The 18,318-nt window shown below is 41.3% G+C and overlaps 1 protein-coding gene across 8 annotated transcripts in view; it reads right to left on the bottom strand.

The window, feature by feature from the left end:
- PHACTR1 (phosphatase and actin regulator 1) overlaps positions 1-18,318 on the bottom strand; it is a 295,507-nt gene that overhangs the window by 49,584 nt on the left and 227,605 nt on the right. For 7 of the 8 annotated variants that reach the window (XM_058032829.1, XM_058032812.1, XM_058032803.1 and 4 more), the window contains 3 exons: positions 14,640-14,819; positions 13,412-13,618; positions 2,931-3,261 (listed from right to left, as the gene is read on the bottom strand). In XM_058032829.1, the coding sequence (XP_057888812.1) occupies positions 2,931-3,261; positions 13,412-13,618; positions 14,640-14,819 (718 nt within the window). The remainder of the gene's footprint in view (positions 1-2,930; positions 3,262-13,411; positions 13,619-14,639; positions 14,820-18,318) is intronic. The other variant, XM_058032848.1, reaches the window with a different exon arrangement.

The raw sequence follows: 18,318 nt of genomic DNA on the forward strand, positions 1-18,318 counted from the left end.
CCTGAATTCCAGAGATCTTATCTGTGTAAGCAAAGAGTCCAGATTGCTAGAGGAAGGGAAGGTTTTAGCTTTTCATTTTTTGTTCATGTCCACACTCAGACACCTGGTGAACAGGAGAGTTGTAAGGTATAAGACAAATTTACTGGACAGAATGAGAATTTGATAGAAACTGATTCACCAAATATCATTAGAGCTTAAATGACCTTGAGGAGCTTCCACTGCACCAGGACCAAAGAAACTAGGTACAAGGAAGAAAAGGAAAAATTCCGGAAGGAAAAGAAAAAAATTAGAGCTGAAAGCTGATCTGTACTTGTCTATGTGATCATCTCTTATTAAAATCAAAACACTATTCTAAAAAATCCCCCAAATTACCAGACTTGGCAGCATTATTACTGCAGCACCATGGCAATTCTTCTGTAAAGTTGTAGGATACTTTTGAGATAATGTCTGAGATCAGAAGGAAAAACCCCTTAGTATTCACCAGAAGCTGCCTCAGAGACTTGGCAGGCTCTCTCATCTCCTCAGGTTTGTTGACCCAACAGTAGTGGCCCAGTACTTTGCTAACTTGCAAGGAACAGCAAAATGCAGGATGTCACTCCATATCCTTTGCAGGCTACAGATGTGAGCACACTACCAAGCTCCAAACAGAGGAAGGAGATCTAGGATCTTTGCAGTTTTAACAGGCCCTCAAGAATTTTGGGCTGAAGTGTGCAATGACAAATACTGCAGTATTATTTCTCTAGAGTTTAATGCAGATTTTTACAATAAGGGAAAGTAAGTAGTGTCAAAATAGTAGAAAACAGGGGCATTCAGTGCAAGTAATTGTCTCCCAAGTTAAATAAATATATTTAAAAAATCTGCACAAATCTTCAAGCAAACTCGGCAAATTTATCTAGATCACAGTTTGGCTTGGAAAAAGCAAATGAAGAATTTAAGAGCAAGATCAGCTCCACAGAACTGTAAATGGTTTGAAATATTTTTACCTCTATATACTATAAAAATAACAATTGCTGATCATGACCTATTTTCTCCCTTGTGAATGCAGAAGTTATTGATTTGCTTTGACAAGGATCACAAACAAAGTACTCAATACATTAATCTGTGATTTAACTAACAGTTAATCAGCATAAAAAAGGCTATGAAAAATCTGCCTGCAATATCCTGAACTAGGATTTATATTCATTTTAAATGTGAAATATCAGTACCCAACCTTTTCTTGTTTTCTTCTTATTAATTGCAAAAGGAAACAATTGCTTCACACTGGGACATGATTGCTTGCTTATTCAGTTTTTAACAAGCAGCAGAGTTTCAGCTTCAAATTAATAGTTTAATCCAAACAGCATCACCTTCTTTAAATCAGTTAAACGTATTTGTAGACATAAACATGATGGATGACTAGAAACTGGAGCATTCATTGCTGTGGGGCAACAGATGCCACAGTGAAGTCATGCTCTGAGAGATGTCACTGGGCTCAGGATGACAAAGGGCCTTCTGCACACCGTGTGAGCCAGACATTAAGACGTCCAACCTAAGCTGGGGACAGCGTGGGCAATGCAGCCCCAAAGGAGCCTTGGGGAGACAACAGCAATGCTCTGTGCCTGGTGCATTGAATTTTGGAATGGTGTAGAGGCACCAGACCAGCCATGCTGGCAATGTGAGAGGTAAACTGGGTATGGCAGTAGGGGATACTCTTTCTATCCTACCTCTACAGCTCTTTCACAGACAGGAATAAGAATCTCCTTCATAGCCCTAGTAGTTTTTCCCCAGCTGAGAACTCCCCCATACTGTAGAAATATTAGCCCCATGATGTAATCACAGATGTGTCAGTATTCTGGTACTAAAATAAGCTGGCAGTGTGAGACAGCCTCTGGTCTCCTGACTCTTTTTCAGGCAGTATGGAGAAACTGCCATCAATAATCCAGTTGTTTCCAACTATGGAATATAATGAAGGTAGTTATCAGTTATCAGACAGAAATACAGGGGTAAATCATTAAGCATTTTTTCTCTTAGACCAAATATTTTGCCTTCCTGTATAACAGGATGATCTGATGCTCCTAGAACAAGGTGGCTACAAATCTGTCCTTGGTACTAAATAAAACATGTAATTTTTCATCCATCTTCCCTGTTCTGGGACTTTTTCAGTTTTGCTCTGCAAGGTGAAATAAATTTTCCAAAGCTTGCTGATGTTGCAGTCTATGAGGGCAGCTTGCATTTATACAACATGCTTCACTTACTCAGACTACTTGGAGAAACATTCAGAGATACTCATAAGTGACAATAACAAAAAACTGCGCCAAGGTGGTAAGGCATTTCTGATCAAATGTTCTACCTCTTGCCAGATGCAAATGGCTAAGAAGGTAACTGCTGTGGAATGAGTTAAATACTTACTTTAAGATCCAACACATAATTTAATTTAAATTAATTTAAGTAATCTAAATACTGTATTAAAACCCTTCTAAGTGACTTGTAGGAAGTCCACATAGATTGTTTTGAGCTAATTGGTAATACTAATCAGACGCCCTGCTGTAGTGGCACACTAGATTCTAATTGCTCTTTTATGAATCCTGCTCTCCTTGCATTTAGCAATCCTCCACACAACTGGAGCTCTGCAGTTATGCCTCAGCAGTACCTACTGCAAGCCAGGCATGTCCTATTAAAATCTCCATTGGCTGTATTAACTACTTCCTTGAACGGGACAATGGTGTTCAGGAAATTTGGTCTTTATTTCCTTTCATCCACAAACTTGTCAAACAAGTCTGGAAAGGCTCTGCCTCTGTTTCTGCAGAAATGACTCTGCCCTGAAGCTGTTAGACCCCAGAGGAGACACCTCATTCAAGTCCTAGGAACATAACTCAAGTGATGCCTTCAATGCTGAGTTAGCAGGAATCAGTGCACACCAGTGTGGAATGCTAAAAATGTTGGTCCATTACCTTTCTAGCCTGTGCATGGTCATGGCTAGCGTTTTGTTCAGTTCCTCGATCATGCGGCACCCTGAAGGGTGAATGGGCAACGTGCTGGACCCAGAAGGAAGGTGCTGGCTGTGGCTGCCGTACTGGAGCTGGTGCTGGTGAGCTGCTAACTGGGATGGCAGGACAGTGTGATGCTGCTGGGTCAAAGGCTGCTGGGAGCTCTTCTGCGTGGAATAGGATGAGAGAGAGAGGTCTGGCCCCCCTAAAGGCATGCAAATCATGACTTTCTTTGGAGGTAGTGGAGGTGACAGTTTAACTGGCATACAAGGCAGTTTCACAGGAGCGCCAGGATCTAAAAGAAAGAAAGAGAGCACAGGTGTTAATTTTCATGTCAGTAAGAAGGAGATGAGAGTATCTGCCTGGGTGAGCAGGTACAGAGGTTGCTACTCAACATAGGAGAGTGCACACCTGTTGTGACAGATAACTCCTATTGTATGCTCAGCATGGTCTCCAGAAAAACACTGTTGTTTTGCAGCACTCCTGAGTCTCACAAAAAAACATCCCAGGGCTGTGCATGCCCCTAATAAACACATTAAGCAATACTTAACAAGGCTTGTGGCATACTTTAAAGCCCTAATCCTCCAAAATAGCCCTGTGAGGTAGATGCAACTTCTTCCACTCAACAGGCACACAAATAGGGGGAGAGCAATTAGGATGAGAGCAATTCAGTGTCTGAAGTTACAGGATGACTCACCACCATCACTACCAGAGCAAAAGCTCAGGGATTTCTGATCCATCTCAGCCACTGCAGTACAATTACTACAAGTCACACTTCTTACAGCTTTGACATGTGCAAAACATCTGGTGTAAAAAATTACATTACAGGGCCAAAGAGAAAAGAAATAAGGTTTGAATACTAAACAGGACAGGTTTGGAAAAATGGAGGGTACATGAGGAGAAAAGTTAAAGGGCACTAGGTTGTTAGGACTAATGCATTCTTTTGCAGAAGTGGCAGGCATTTTTCTCTGGACTCAAGCACTGAATTTTACCTTTTTAACTCTATTTAAAACATTCACTGAAGCCCATAGTTCATCAGACAGGAAAAGACTTCACTGACTTCAATGAGAAATCAGTGAGAGGTCCACAAGCAAACCTCTCTTCCAGAACTCAACTGAGTTGGAGATTTTTGGAGTTGCATTGTGAAATATTTTCAGAAGGGAAAAGAAGTAACATGAAGGCTAGTAGTTGCCAAGATGAATGGGGGAAATGGTCACAAACCATGTTAAGAGTGAAAGAGAGAGAAAATATGTACACTGTGAGCAACAACTCTAAGTTTGTCCCTAGGAGGAAGGCCAGGCCCTTTCCAGCGTGAAATACTGCACACATTTGTCTCCGCACTGTAGCTCTGTGGGTGAGGCTTGTATGACCTTTGTTCTCTTGCTGCTTCTGTCCACTCCTCTGCTACAACATGGTAAGGGAATTGCAGGGCCAGAATCTTCTTTTGACCTGAAGAAGCTTGGGAGTTAGATGCTGCTCTCCAAAGTTCATCACTATTCTGAATGCTACCAGATTTCCATAGTCCTTTTCCAGACTATACAAACTGGTTCTTTTTGGTTTAAACTATCCTCCTCCCTGATTCCCTTCATTCTTTCCTTCTTCCTGGCTTGCTCTGGGTATTGCCTGGACTTCTATCCATATCTAATAGCCAGGGTACACAAGTTTGATATTAGGACTAGCAAGCAGTAACACTTCTTGAAAATGATTACGGATTATAAGGTGAAAAAAGACCATGAGCTAAGTTCAGATATGTCTCTTGAGTTATTTTAGTGCTAGTCACATCTTCCACAGCATCCACTTGATATTAGTGGTTTTGCTATGCTAGGAACAACACATTGACAGTGTAAGCCTTCCCCCTCTCCAGAGTGTTTATAGGCTGCTACACAGAGGGGTTCAAGGGAGTGCAAAGATGAAATGCTGCATGCTGGTTTTGGAGGGGATGGAGTTAATTTTCTTCACAGTGTCTGGTATGGGGCTGTTTTGTATTTGTGCTGAACAAAGTTTGAGTTGATAATATAGAGATGTTTTTGTTATTGCTGAGCAGGACTTGCACAGAGCCAAGGCCTTTTCTGCCTTTTGAACTGCAACACAGTGGAGGGAAACCTGGGATGCATGGAAAGCCAGGACAGGTGATCCTAAGTGACCAAAGGAATATTCCAGACCATATGATATCATGCTCAGCATGTATAGTGAAAGTAAGAAGGAGGAAGGGGGGGATGTTTGGAGGCGGGGGGGGTGTTTGTCTTCCCAAGGAGCCATTACATGTGATGGGGCCCTGCCCTCCTGGAGATGGCTGAACACCTGCCTGCCCATGGGAAGCACTGAACACATTCCTTGTTTCACTTTGCTTGTGTGCATGGCTTTTGCTTTCCCTACTGAACTGTCTTTATCTCAACTCATTCATTTTCTCAGCCTGACTGAATATGGTCCTAATACTTTTACCCTTCTGATTCTCTCCCTGACCCCACTGGTGGGGGAGTGAGTGAGGGGCTAAGTGGGGCTTGGCTGCTGGCTGGGGTTACACCATGACATAGGGGTATGGAGAAAAAGTGGCCTTTCCACATTGCAGAATGGAAGGGCTATAGAGAGTAGAATCCAAGTCTTCTGCCTTTCAATGTAATATTAAATCCACTTAACATATTGTCTCTTCTGATGGCTCTACGAAGGCTGAAATTTAACTCATGGGTTTGCCAAAGCAGTAAAACAAAAAAATAAAAACAAACCACATTCAGGATTTTCTATTCAATCACTCAAAGGTCTTCAAGTCACCTTGTTTTTCTTACAAATATGTTATTTGCATACATTTCCTTTGTGTATCCTGCATAAAAGAACACACTCTTCAATTAAAGGTAAATAACAGAAAGAGTAAGGAGTAAATTGTATAGAGCCCTGAGAATAAAGCTCCTATGGGATTTGTAGTAAAAAAAGTGGGTTTTTTCACACATTTATCCTTCAGGCAATTTTACTTCTAGAGCTTGTCCTGAATTACAAAGACTACACTAAGATCTGCACTTCCATTTTGACAAATACAGGTTGGTTTAAGATCCTTTTCTGCAGCATGTCAATTAAAGTCTTCATTTGACAGTGCCTGTGCCTGGATGCCCCATCACTATGTGGCAGCCCTCCTTAATGGTGAATTCAAAAAGATCCCAACTGCAGGCATCTCTGTCTTTTGACAAAAGAATAACTGGAAGGACCATTTGTGTTTTCTGCTTTTTGGGATCCTGAAGATCAGAGCAATATAGTTCAGGTATAAAGCAAATAGGAATCCTTCCTTCCTTCTTCTAAATACAGTGAAAATTTCTTTTCCCCTGCAAGTATTCATGCAGTAGAGTTGTGGCACAGGCACTGCAGCTCTGGAATTGTACAGGAGCACAAGTCTAGCTTCATTATCCTGAGCAGCCACATATTCATTCCAACATGAATCAGATGCACACACTTTGGTTTGACTCTGCACAACAAAGGTTTGGACCTTCAGCTTCCACTTAAATTTAAACAAATGCTTCACATTAACATGTTTTCAATGGTACCAGTGCTGAGTGACTCCACTGGACACCTGCCAAAAATTGTGCCCATTATTTTTAATGTCCTCATTCAGGCTGACTGTGTTACAGCCAGGTTCTTGAGCTTGTCTGAATATGGTCTTAATACCAAAACAGACTCTTAGAAATGACCAGAGGCATTAAATCTGCTTGTCTGTCCTCCACCTGCAGGAGAATTCTGCTTTGTTTAAATAAAATGGTTAAAAGGAGAATTAGTACAATTTGCTGGGAAATGTAACTGTGTATCTTCATTGACACCAGTAATGGAGACCTTGGTATTGCAAGTTTTAATGTGTGGTCTGATCAGTGACTATGCTGAACAAGTGGCCTTGCCCAAATCCATGGGCTCTGGGAATGCTGTTGGGAACTGTGCTACCATCATCTACACTAAGGGACAGAACAATTTCTCCCTGCATGTGAGAGGACTGAGTTTTACAGTTCTTTCCTCTGTTTGCTTTAATGTCACAATGTACATGATTTATGAACCAGAGCTAGTAACAATTACTGTCTCCCCCATGGAATATACATCAGACATAGGCATCAGCAGATGAGTAAGAAGCTGGACAGGGGAAATAAGAACAAGGAATCTATGATAAGTGTCTTCTCAGTGAAACATTACCAGAGTATTAAATCATTGCACAAAGCACTCATAACTGAAAAGAAGCAAACTGTGTGAAGCCAGGTGTGCAAGGCTGATTAATCTCTTCTGGCTGAGGTTTTTCATGCTCAAGAGAATAATGAGCAATTTTGCAAGATGTTGGTTCCCAGTGGGGATGTGACCACTCAGCACTGTGTAATAACTTGTATGCTAGAGTTGATAAAAAAGACATCAACCTCTCCACTCTTGATGATAATCAATTACTTAAAAGACAGTTGTGGATGCCACAATATTTGCTACACATCAGAATTTTGACAAGCAGGCCATCCCTTACTCTTTCCATATAATTTTGCTAACATCTGTAGTTACTATATTTCTTTTGGGGTGTTCATGAGATAAATATAGGTTTATTTGTTGCACAGATTTGCTACTATATGGTTCTTCTGAAGTGTTAGTGGTACACTGGAGCTGTGAACCATATACACCAAGTCTGATGCTTAGTCACTGAACATGGCTGGAGAATTGCTCAGCACACATTGAAGACACAACTGCTGCAGATGGGGTGCAAGGAACTTCTGGATGTATGGCAGCAAAGGTTGCTGCAGCAGGGATTGTAGAAAGGCTCATCAAAATATTCAAATTCTGCCCCAGCTGAACTACTGCATGGAGAAGGAGGACATGCCTGGGGATCCTGGGCTTGTGGCAGAGCTGGCTGTGTTGCTCTTTGTGGACTCCTTGCCAAATGTAAGGCAGTGCTGTACCCTGACAGCAAGGAAGGACAACAGACTCCTGGGTGGTACAAGAAGAAACACAGCCAGGAGATTCTGCTACTGATAGAAGGATTCCCTGCTATTCACCGGTCCTTAGACTGTGTCTAGACTACAGTGCAAGCTTAGTGTCCACCAGGAGAGATATCAAAACAACAGAATGAGTTGAGAACAGGGTCACTGCAGTGGCTGAGGGCTAGAGCACCAGAGGTACTGAGTTATGTTCAGCTTGGAGCAAAGACAGCTTGTGAGGGAACACTTAAGAGCTGCCTCCCAGTACCTACAAGTTATCAATAAGGTGATACTCTGCAGTGGTGTGTGGTGGGAGAAGGAAAGACAGTGGACAAAAGTGAAAAGAAAGAGGTTCAAGACTGGATTATAAGGAAAGTGTCTTCCCTGACATGAGAAGAGGCAGTTAGTGGAACAGGTTTATCCAGACAGGTTGTACAGCTGGCATCCTCTGACGTTTTCAACACCCAGCTGGTCAAAAGCCTAAGCAATTTGGTCTGATCCCATACCTGGCTCTGCTTTGAGCAGGAGGTTGGATTTAAGATCTGCTGAGGTCCTTTTCCTCACCTGAATGACCTTACACTGTGACCTTTGCTGTACTGTATACAGCTAGTAAGTAATACAAGTAATACAGCTTGTCATAAAGTTAATGAGACACTCTTCCTCCTAAGTAATTAATTATGTAAAATAATGTGCAAAAACCTCCCTCAAACCAACAAACAGTGCAAAAAACAGTGTGGCTTGTTGAGGGAGCTCCATGGGGTGATGTGCCTGATATTTACTGTCCCCATTTGGACAAGTAACTTTTGCTTTTTCAGGTCTTCTTTCCTGTAATCACTTGTGCCTAAATGGCGAGAGTCTCTTTTCTTGTTTCAATGAGTTTGTGAGAAGTCAAAAAATGTTCTCAAAGGTTTGCCATGCATCTCCTGCTGACTATAGCAAGATCTGCAGTCATGTCTTTTGGGGAAGATTTGAGACGGAATTCTTTGCTGTTCTTCTGTACCACATACGCATTCAAGATTCAGGTTGAATATGGAGAACAAAAGCAAGGCATGATTATCCCTAAAGGCTGAAAAGTATAGTTCTGCATGAATTCCTGTGCAGGTCCTTGGAAAGGGTTTCAAAGATGAGATTTCCTGATGCCTCTATGTGATATGTACTCCTCTCCAGGAAGAAGCACAGAGAGGAATTATAAAGGGAGAAACTGCACCAGGGTCCAGTTTCCATGAGAACCTGGTGAAGGAGAACTGCTTTTGCTCTGCTGCTTCTCCCTTGACACGCAGTGAGAGAACTGTCCATTGTCTTCAAGCGAATGTAACCTCCCTTCATGAATGTAGCCGGCCAGAGCAGGCAGCTGGAGGTAACATCACTGTGGAGGAAACTTCTGGATTATGCCTTGGGCTCATCTACAGGGAGTCTTCTGATACATAGGTGACTACTGCATTATAAAATATTCCAGAGTATTTACTGGACAAATTGTAGTTGTAAAAACTTTTACAAAGTTGTCACTTATAACCAGCTGTGTGTTGGCAAGGCACCAGGACCCCAGGCATTCGTGCTCTCAAACCTCATTCTTGTCTTGTCTGCATTGTAAGAAGCAAATTTCGAGGATTTTTAATATTTTGTACCCTATTAAATGTGTGCCTCTAATTATAAATTAGTTCTGAGTCTACACAGACATAACTAGAAAGCCCAGTATCAGAACTAAAAACGTGCTATGTGTCTCTTCAAAATATTGAATGAAAAAAAAGCAAAAGAATGCAAAAAGCTTAAATGGAATAGATATTGGCCAGATACAACCAAAGCTACATCATATTCTAATATTAGGCTGAATTTTGGCTCAAACAGACTCAAGTGCTCCTGAGATCCCATCTTAATGGCACATATTTTGTTCTCTGGTGTTTTAGGAGCTTTATGGGTTATTGGTGATTCAGTTGAAAAATATCTAATTAATTTCAGAAAGCATTATCTGCTCTGGTGAAAATTAACAGCTTAATGAATCAAGATCAAAGAGAACTTTACAACACTGGGGTCTATCAAATCAGACATGCCTAGCAGTCCTCTCACTTGACCATTAAAGATTTTTTGATTAACTGGGGACTTGAACACCAGAACCCCAATTAAATTTGGTCCCAGGTAATTATTTCAACTCTTCCTAAATTTTCAGTGAAGGAAGCTCGAAGTGTCCTAAATGCCTGGGTTCTGCACGTGAATATCAGAGAAATAAAACAACAAAAGAAGTTCTATCTTGTGAACATTGTCTCATACTAATCAGTCTAATGCTAATCATGTTTGAAAACCAGGACAAGGCTCACCAGGAGGTGACTGGCCAACAGGACATGCAGAGCAGTGAACACAGTGGTAACAGAACAGTTAAGGCTCATGTTTTTCTCCTGGAATTGCCTGTCTTCTAGGGCTTATGTGAGCACTTCCACACCCAGTGCTGTGACAGGGATGTTCCCTTGATGGAGGCAGCACCATCAAAACCACAGGACATGGCGTGAGGAAAAGCATGGAGCATCTTCTGCAGCAGTGTTGGTACCACTCCCAGTGGCTGCCCTGCAGTCTGCTCTTGGCTCTGGCACTGTTTCTATAGTGTCCCATCCCTACAGAGCCTCAGCCTTGAGAAGAAGCATGCCAAGGCTGTGTGATTTATATTTACTAGAGGCAATTCTCTCTTCCTTCCACCTTTAAATGGATTTTTTTTTTTATTTCCATTCACCACAAAATTAAATGTGCTCTTACGTGTTTATTTAGGTCTGCTCTTTTATGTGTATTTCTTATCAACTGAAAGGCCAATCTTTGTCTTGGCACAGGCAGATAGATATTTGAGATGGCTCAAAATGCTTTCAGAGGAAAGGAATGTTTCTTTTCCATTTCTAAAACCTGTAATAAATTCTTTGTCAAGCCCTGCAAGTCAGTCTGCATAACTTTTTTAAGAACTTTGGAATCTTTTCACAGCAAGAGGTGGTCTGACTTTTTTCCCTCGAGGTTTGTTTTTAAAATATTTTTCCTTTTTTTTTTCCTCTGACCACGTCTGTAGTGGTTTTTTAATATATTTATGTACAAAACATCTTTCTATTAAATAGATACACTTATGTACACGTATACATGCATATATATATATATATATATAGATAGAAGTTGAGTTGCTTCTCCCTTTTCACATGTGTACCTGAACCCTTCACAGGATCACATCTCCTCTCATAGTCTTTTGAAAAGAACTACCAGACCATTAAACCTCTGTCACTCTCCACTAGCCATGCCTGATATGTTTTAATTTGTCCTTCAACCTTCTCAAAAATTCTTCAGTAGAAAACTGTGTATTAAGCAAGAAATGAAAAGTTTTCATTTTGAATGCCAGAGTTCAGATTTTGCTTGTTTTCTCACTCCCAAGCAAAGGATGTCTCTGGAGTAATTAGAAAAAGAATAGCATTAATTCTGCTTCTCACTGAGGAGGATGCTTCATTAGGATTGATTGCTCATTTCCAAAGATTGTACATGGCTAATATAATTACCACTGGAGAACACAAGGCACTGAGCAACACTTATATCCTTTGGACCACCAAAGTAAATGGACCCTTTAGAACAAGTTGAATACTTTTATATATAAGGAATGTATAAGTGAGGGTTGCAGTACCAGCAGGAATACTGTCAATTAAATTATGGCTCTACGACTAAATTTGAGTCTCCTTTCCTTTACCCTGAAGGTTTTGTACACGCATGTACAAGAGTCTACCTATACTCACATACAAGACTTTATATAGGACTGGATGAGACATCAGTGAAGGCCACCACAAGAGGCCACACCAGAGGAGTCACAGTTCTGTTTCACTTCCATTGGAAAGTCATCACCATCAAGCAACTCACTTATGCTGATAACTTGAGCCCGATTCTACTTCACACAAAATTTCCAACTGCAGAAAAACAAAACTACTCCAGAAGCCCTCATCCTTTGATTCTTCTGGTATCTGTTACAAAAGAATGGCTTATGAACCAAGGACCTGAGTTTTTTCCTATGTTATTCCTATATTTTTATTTCTTCCATGTTGGCCTCATATCTGAACAACTTCTTGTAATTGGGACAGAGTTTTATGGGAGATCAAAGGAAGCTGGTTTTGTCCTTAGGTGAAGCCATGAATACTGCTACCTGGCCTTGCAGGCTGCAGGACCACCCATTCAGTTTGTAGCAAAGGGCAAGATACTAAATATTATGTGCAGATTTTGGCAGGTAAGAAAGTAAAGAGGTTTCACATAAAATGTACAGAACTATACAGGACAAAAAAGTGTGGTCATCCAAACAGAAACATGAAGAGACTACGTAGAGATGAGAGAAAACCAGAACATGTTCTTTCCTAATGAGCACTTTCCTGATATAGATATTAAGCCTGAATAAAATGGGTGTTAACTGTCTGAAAAGAAAATCTACAATACATAAATGTGGGCAGAGCATTTCTCACATCAGTTCTGAAAATAACAGGGCAGGATTAAGACAAGATCAACCCAGGGGAAGACAGGTAGCTGCCCCACTACAAAGATGAACCACACCTCATATTCAACTCAGGATTTTGAGATGCTGCCTGCTGTGCAGCAGCTGCAATTATGAGCACACTGTTCAAAAGGTGCAGGCAAGCATTTAGGGAAGCTATTTTCATCAGCATAAATATAGCCATCCTTTGCTTCAGCAGTTGAAATGAGAGACTGGGAGGAGGAGACACACCCACCCTCCTTCCACATTCACCTAGAACTTTGAATGCCAAAGAGCCTGGACACTTGTGAAAACATGTGGAACACAAAACAGAGCCTGTGTTGTTTACTGTTGCTACCTTCCATGCAGTGAGAGCTAAACTGCAGCATAAAGCACAGGACATCAAAATGCTGGTGATTGGGAATTGGAGCTGGACTCACCAGTGGGAGGGGACTAGTCAGAGCAGGGGTGGAAAGGGGGAGCAGTTTGGAAGATAATGTAAATACTGAGGCAAAATGGCAAGAAGTCATGGGGCAGTATTACCTGTATAAGGATCAGGGGCAAGTCAAAGACAAACATATGGAAAGATACAGGATGTGTGGAGGGAGACCTGCCCATATGGTGGTCGAGGGGACAAGCAACAAATTGCAAAAGGAGAAATCAAAACTCTCCCTTTCCCCTCAACTCTCACGCCTTTCCTCATTAAGGGCATTTAAAGATATCCTAGTATTTTTCTGATACTTCCTTTCCCATCAAAGCACATCCTGCAATTTCAGTGGTGATGGTAACTCTTGATGAATAAGGGTGAGGAGGGTTAGGAAATGCCACAGCGGTCTTAAGCAATTAGAGCTGAGAGGGGAAGCGCCCCTGGAGCAACCTTGATGAAGGTGCAGTCTGAAGATTTCACGATCCCTGCCCTAGGTACAGCACGTACATCACCAGCACACACACAAGTGCAAACAGAGTTACAGAAAGAGGAAGAACATTGAGAACCTTGCTACAAAGGCAGCGTTTCCTATAAGGGAAATGGTGGGGCTGAGGGTCCAGGAATACCTACTTACCAGTTAAGTGGCTGGCAATCCTGGCAATAGGTTTAGGAGGCAGGGCAGGGGGCTGTTTGAGGAGGGACAACTGTTTCACTGGGGTGTCCTCATGGTCTCCAGGGAAAGCGGCAGATTTTTTGGGGGGAAGTAGCAGGACTGGTTTAGCTGTAGGATCTTGGGACAGGAGGACGCCGGATTCATTGGATGTGGGGCTCTCTTCAGACACTGGAGGACACAACCACATCATAGACGCAACAACGTTACGAGCAAAGCAGCAGCAGATACAGCCAAAGTCAGACAAGAAAAGCAGCACAGCAATGCAGATTAGGAATGACTCATAGATTTCACTCAAACATCGTATAACGTAGAAAGGAGGAAAGAAGGAAAGAAAGAAAGAAAGTAAAAGAGAAAGAGTAACACACATCTACACAACAGCCAAATTTCCCATTACTTCTGAGAGAAGCCAGCTCCCATCCAGGCTGGGTAGTAATTCCACATCAGGAACACAAATCAAGTTTTATAATGTCACATCTCTGATGGTCTGTCACCACAGCTTGCCTAGGACCAGATATGTTAGCAGGTGGTCTGTAAACTTACCCTGTTAAATGTAAAAAGCACCTCATGGGGCCTACTCTGTTTTGAAAAGGCTGCATAGCTGTGCAAGGTCACAGATGACAACTTCTACTGCTCACTTTTCCTCACTTGACCTTTGTCCACAACTCTCAGCAGCACAACCTGATGCAGAAAGAGGAGCTAACCTAGATGTAGAGCATTGCTGTCTCCCTGCACAGGCTGGGGAAGAAGAGCAGCCAGCCTCACCCAGGGCAGGGCAGCTGACTGACAGATGTGTGGTGGGAACAGACAGCACCATGGGGCAGGTAGAGGGCACAATGTTGTACCCCAGGGCTCAAAAGTGTTGTAAGCTCTCTGCTCTAGAGCTCATTGGTACATCTGAGATGTAGACAGAGAGCTGGAAACCTGCTTTTTACATGTTCACAAAGTGCAGGGGTTTTGCCTCACTCTGAGAGAGGTTACTGGCCTAGAGGTAGAGCATTAATTCTCCATCATGTCAGTCAAAATTTCTTGTGGAGCATTCAGTGACAATCTCTATACTGTCACCTCCTTCTACACCAGAAGACCTTCATTTTGACAAGGATTTCTCAGGGCTAAACACCAAATGTTAGAAGTCAAAAACTTGTTTCAAACAGCTTAGAGTATCTACACCATAACATAAATGAGATGTTACCTGTCCCATCCATGATCTCTGTGGTTGGGAGCACCTCATATGAGCAGGGTTCCACAGATGCTGGGACTGACTCCAGTTCTGCTAGGGCTGGCAGGGACACCTGGCTAGAGCTCAGCCCAGAGCCCAGAGGCTGTCCATTCTCCAAAGCTCCTTCTTCATTTGGTATGGAAAGTTCCCCATCTGTTCATAGTCGGAGGAAAGAAGAATGGCAAAAAAAGAGACATAAATAAAATGCAGACAGAATTTTAAATTAAATCTATTTCCATTTAGATTGTTTTCAAATGAGGAACTTGGACTGAGATCTTCTATATACATATGCACTGGGTTTACGTGGAAAAGTTTTGATACCAGGGGGTCTACACGGGTGACTTCTGTGAGTAGCTGCCAGAAGTTTCCCCCATGTCTGATGGAACCAGTTCCAAGCTGGACCTACTGCTGGCCACGGCTGAGCCTATCAGTGATGGTGGTAGCACCTCTGGAGTAACATATAATTATAGTCAAATATCTGTATTCATCTTTTGTTCTACCCTGGAATGGTCATTATGAACCGTGTTCTAAGTTGGTTGATTCCTGACCATCCTTGACCCACATAGACATGCAGTCCCATCCAATGCCAAAAAAAAAAAATGTTTTCCCTCTCTTTGTTGAACCTGGGAAGTCAGGAATGACAGTAGGCTGGAACTAAAGAATATTAATACATACTGTATATAACATTTTAATATTAATAACAATAATTATTAGCTTTCCCCACGTCAACTTTTATGCTATAAGGGACACAAAATCACAGGGATATGTCCCTGTTTTACATACAAATAACCACATTTTATGTAAGGAAGAGAGAATATTTTTTTTATTTGCCTGATGTAAAGTCTTGATACTGGGGTATATCAGATTCCATTTAGAAAGCCTGTTTTTATAGTTACTAATAATATCTCCTCTATCTGAGCAAAATTTCTGTGACAGCAGCTGGCATTTTTTTTCCTATCAAATATCCCTTCACATTAGAAATAATAAAGAGCAGAAGAAAGGATTCAGATTATTCTCTATGGTGTCAACCTGTATGATTTTTATCTCTGAACTTGTTAAGCACAGCACTCAGGTACCTGGAGGCAGTGGCTACATGGACATCACAATTAGAGTTTTATAAAGCAAAGTGTTCAGCCCCTATGGTTACAAATGGAAACCTGAAAATATAACTGAAATGTGACCTGTAAAATTAAAAACCAGCAGGCAAATATGCAGAACTTGATTTTACTATTTAAATTACTTCTAAAAATGAAACTCAGGATTTCAGAATATGCTTTTAGATTTTTGGGCACCACTGATTAGCCATATGTAGCTCAATGTATTGAGTGGAGATGTACATCAGTCAAATAAGTGCACATTTTCCCCTCACAGGGCTAACAAATCACTTTGGAAAACAATACTGAAAAGATAAAAAGTCTAATTTTGGTGCTAGTATACAGCAATTAACAAGTCTGAAAATACATTAGCTGATAACTATTCAGAATAATGTTTCTGCCATTTAAAGCTTCTCTACAGCAAGTGAAGATGATCTCCTGTCTATTTTGGAATTATTATGAATACCGAGGTCTTGACTTTCTTGGTTTTGTTGGACGCTTTTTGGAGCCCAGAGAGCTATTATGGTAGTGCAATCACATCATACTAGACTGAAACCTGACCCATGACTTTGAGAGATCAACTGAGCTGGCTAAAAGGTGGCAACATGAATTAAACCTATGGGCTTGGGCCAAGTGTTTGTAGCGCAAACTCCTTTCTAACTGCTGTGCCCATTCTATTCAAAGCTGTTTACTTCAGCTTACATACTGGCTGATTTTTTTTTTAAATTTTTGCTGCCTAGGAAAGTAAACATTTTTTTACTTAGCTGTTTGGGCAGAAATGCTGTGTACTCTATGCTGTCTCTGTCTCCCTTTTATAAAGACATGTTTGGGATAAGGATTAATGTTCTCTCAGTCCCTGGTTTCATGAAAGAGTGTAACTATTTCTTATGTAGAGCATCTGCTTCTTGAATGAAAGGCAGCAACTGTGTCCAGCAATATATTCATTAATTCACTGCATTAATTCAAACTAAATGTGACTGTAACTGTGAGAAAAGTATGCATGACAAACCCAGCAATGTTTGCTTTTTGGAGAGATGACTACACATTCTTCATGAAGTGAGATGCCTATTGTAGTATGCTGAGCACCTTGAAATCCTACTGTCTGAAGTGTGCTATGTACTTCTCAAGGTATATTAGCACGATTTAAAAAAACAGCATTTGAATGATCCATGAAGACCTACAATTGCAAAAAAAGTAAAATGTAAGATGAAATTTTGGCTTTTACCTTTTGTCTTAATACTAATGCATGGCATCTTTCTGTACTGACAGTGTAACCTTTTTTAATCTTACATCTGAATAGCTTTAATCTTGATTTAGAGTCTAAAGCTTGTCCTTGGATTTGAATGAAATCATCAGACATGGCACAGAATCATGACTGAAATATACACCCTAAATCAGGTGTTGCTTAAAGAAGAGCTACCTGGAGAGTTGCTCAAGTACAGCAAACAGATCAAAGATGTGGAAAAAATAATTTGTAGAGGAAAGAGTATCTCAGTATGAATTAATCCTGCATCAGAGATATGCTTGACAACCAGATACAAAAGGCAAATTACTTATTATTTTAAAAGTATTAAAACTATTCCAGTTGGCTGATATACAAATGAAAAGAGTCCCGGTAATGCAATTATTACATATACAAGGATGAACTTATCTGTTTTCAGGAAATGGCTATGAGTTTAAAGTTAACTTTGCACAGTGATAACATATGTAATCTTTTGTTCTCAGACTTGCTAAATCCTTTGCTGTTTTCACAGTGTCTGGTGATACTTAGTGGAAAATGACTAAGTCCAGGAGCTTTAATAACATCAGCTGTGTGTGAAACTGGACGGGTCCAGGAGGGAGTAGCTTGACCTCTGCAGCAAGAGAGCACATGAAGGCTGCTCTTCCTTCTCTTACGTAGGAGACTCTGCACACCTGAGGTCACTGAAAAAACAGGACCTCAGAGGAAACTCTCTTATGCAAAGGACTCTGCCCAGACACTGATTCATATCAGCATGTGAAAGCACAGCATGGGACGAAGGCCCAGAGATACACAGACGATGTCTTCAAAACCTGTGGCTCCTAAGCATGGTTTGTACTCCTGAACACATCTGCATTTTCCACTCTCAGGTACTTCTAAAACATTGCCTGGTGTGAAGCAGCCCACAGTGCATCACACTGACTGGCACAAACCAGTCCTGTTGTGTTCCCCCTTTTTTGTAGCTCTGCCTACCCTCTCACTGTGTCTTTTACTCTGAACTACCTTAGAGTACACAGCTTTTTGCATATCTGAAAAGTGCCACACTCATGCATTCCTTCTACAGAAGACTGGCTATGGAAGTCAAAATGGACAAGTTGAAATCCTGGATTAATTTTTGGATAGGGTTATTTCCTTCAATACTTGTCTGCTCTCAAGTAGACTGTCCAAGCAAGAAATTCTTGATGACAAAGACTAGGAAGGGCAGAGTAAAATTCATTGTCATTCTCTGCCATGACCCCAAGGGTGGGAAATGGAAAATTGGGTGTTCTTGTATGTGGTCAAGACCTGCCCCTGGAACTGTTTCCTAGCCTTGGTGGCT

Source organism: Melospiza georgiana, chromosome 1 (genome assembly GCF_028018845.1).
Source record: "Melospiza georgiana isolate bMelGeo1 chromosome 1, bMelGeo1.pri, whole genome shotgun sequence".
NCBI lineage: Eukaryota > Metazoa > Chordata > Aves > Passeriformes > Passerellidae > Melospiza > Melospiza georgiana.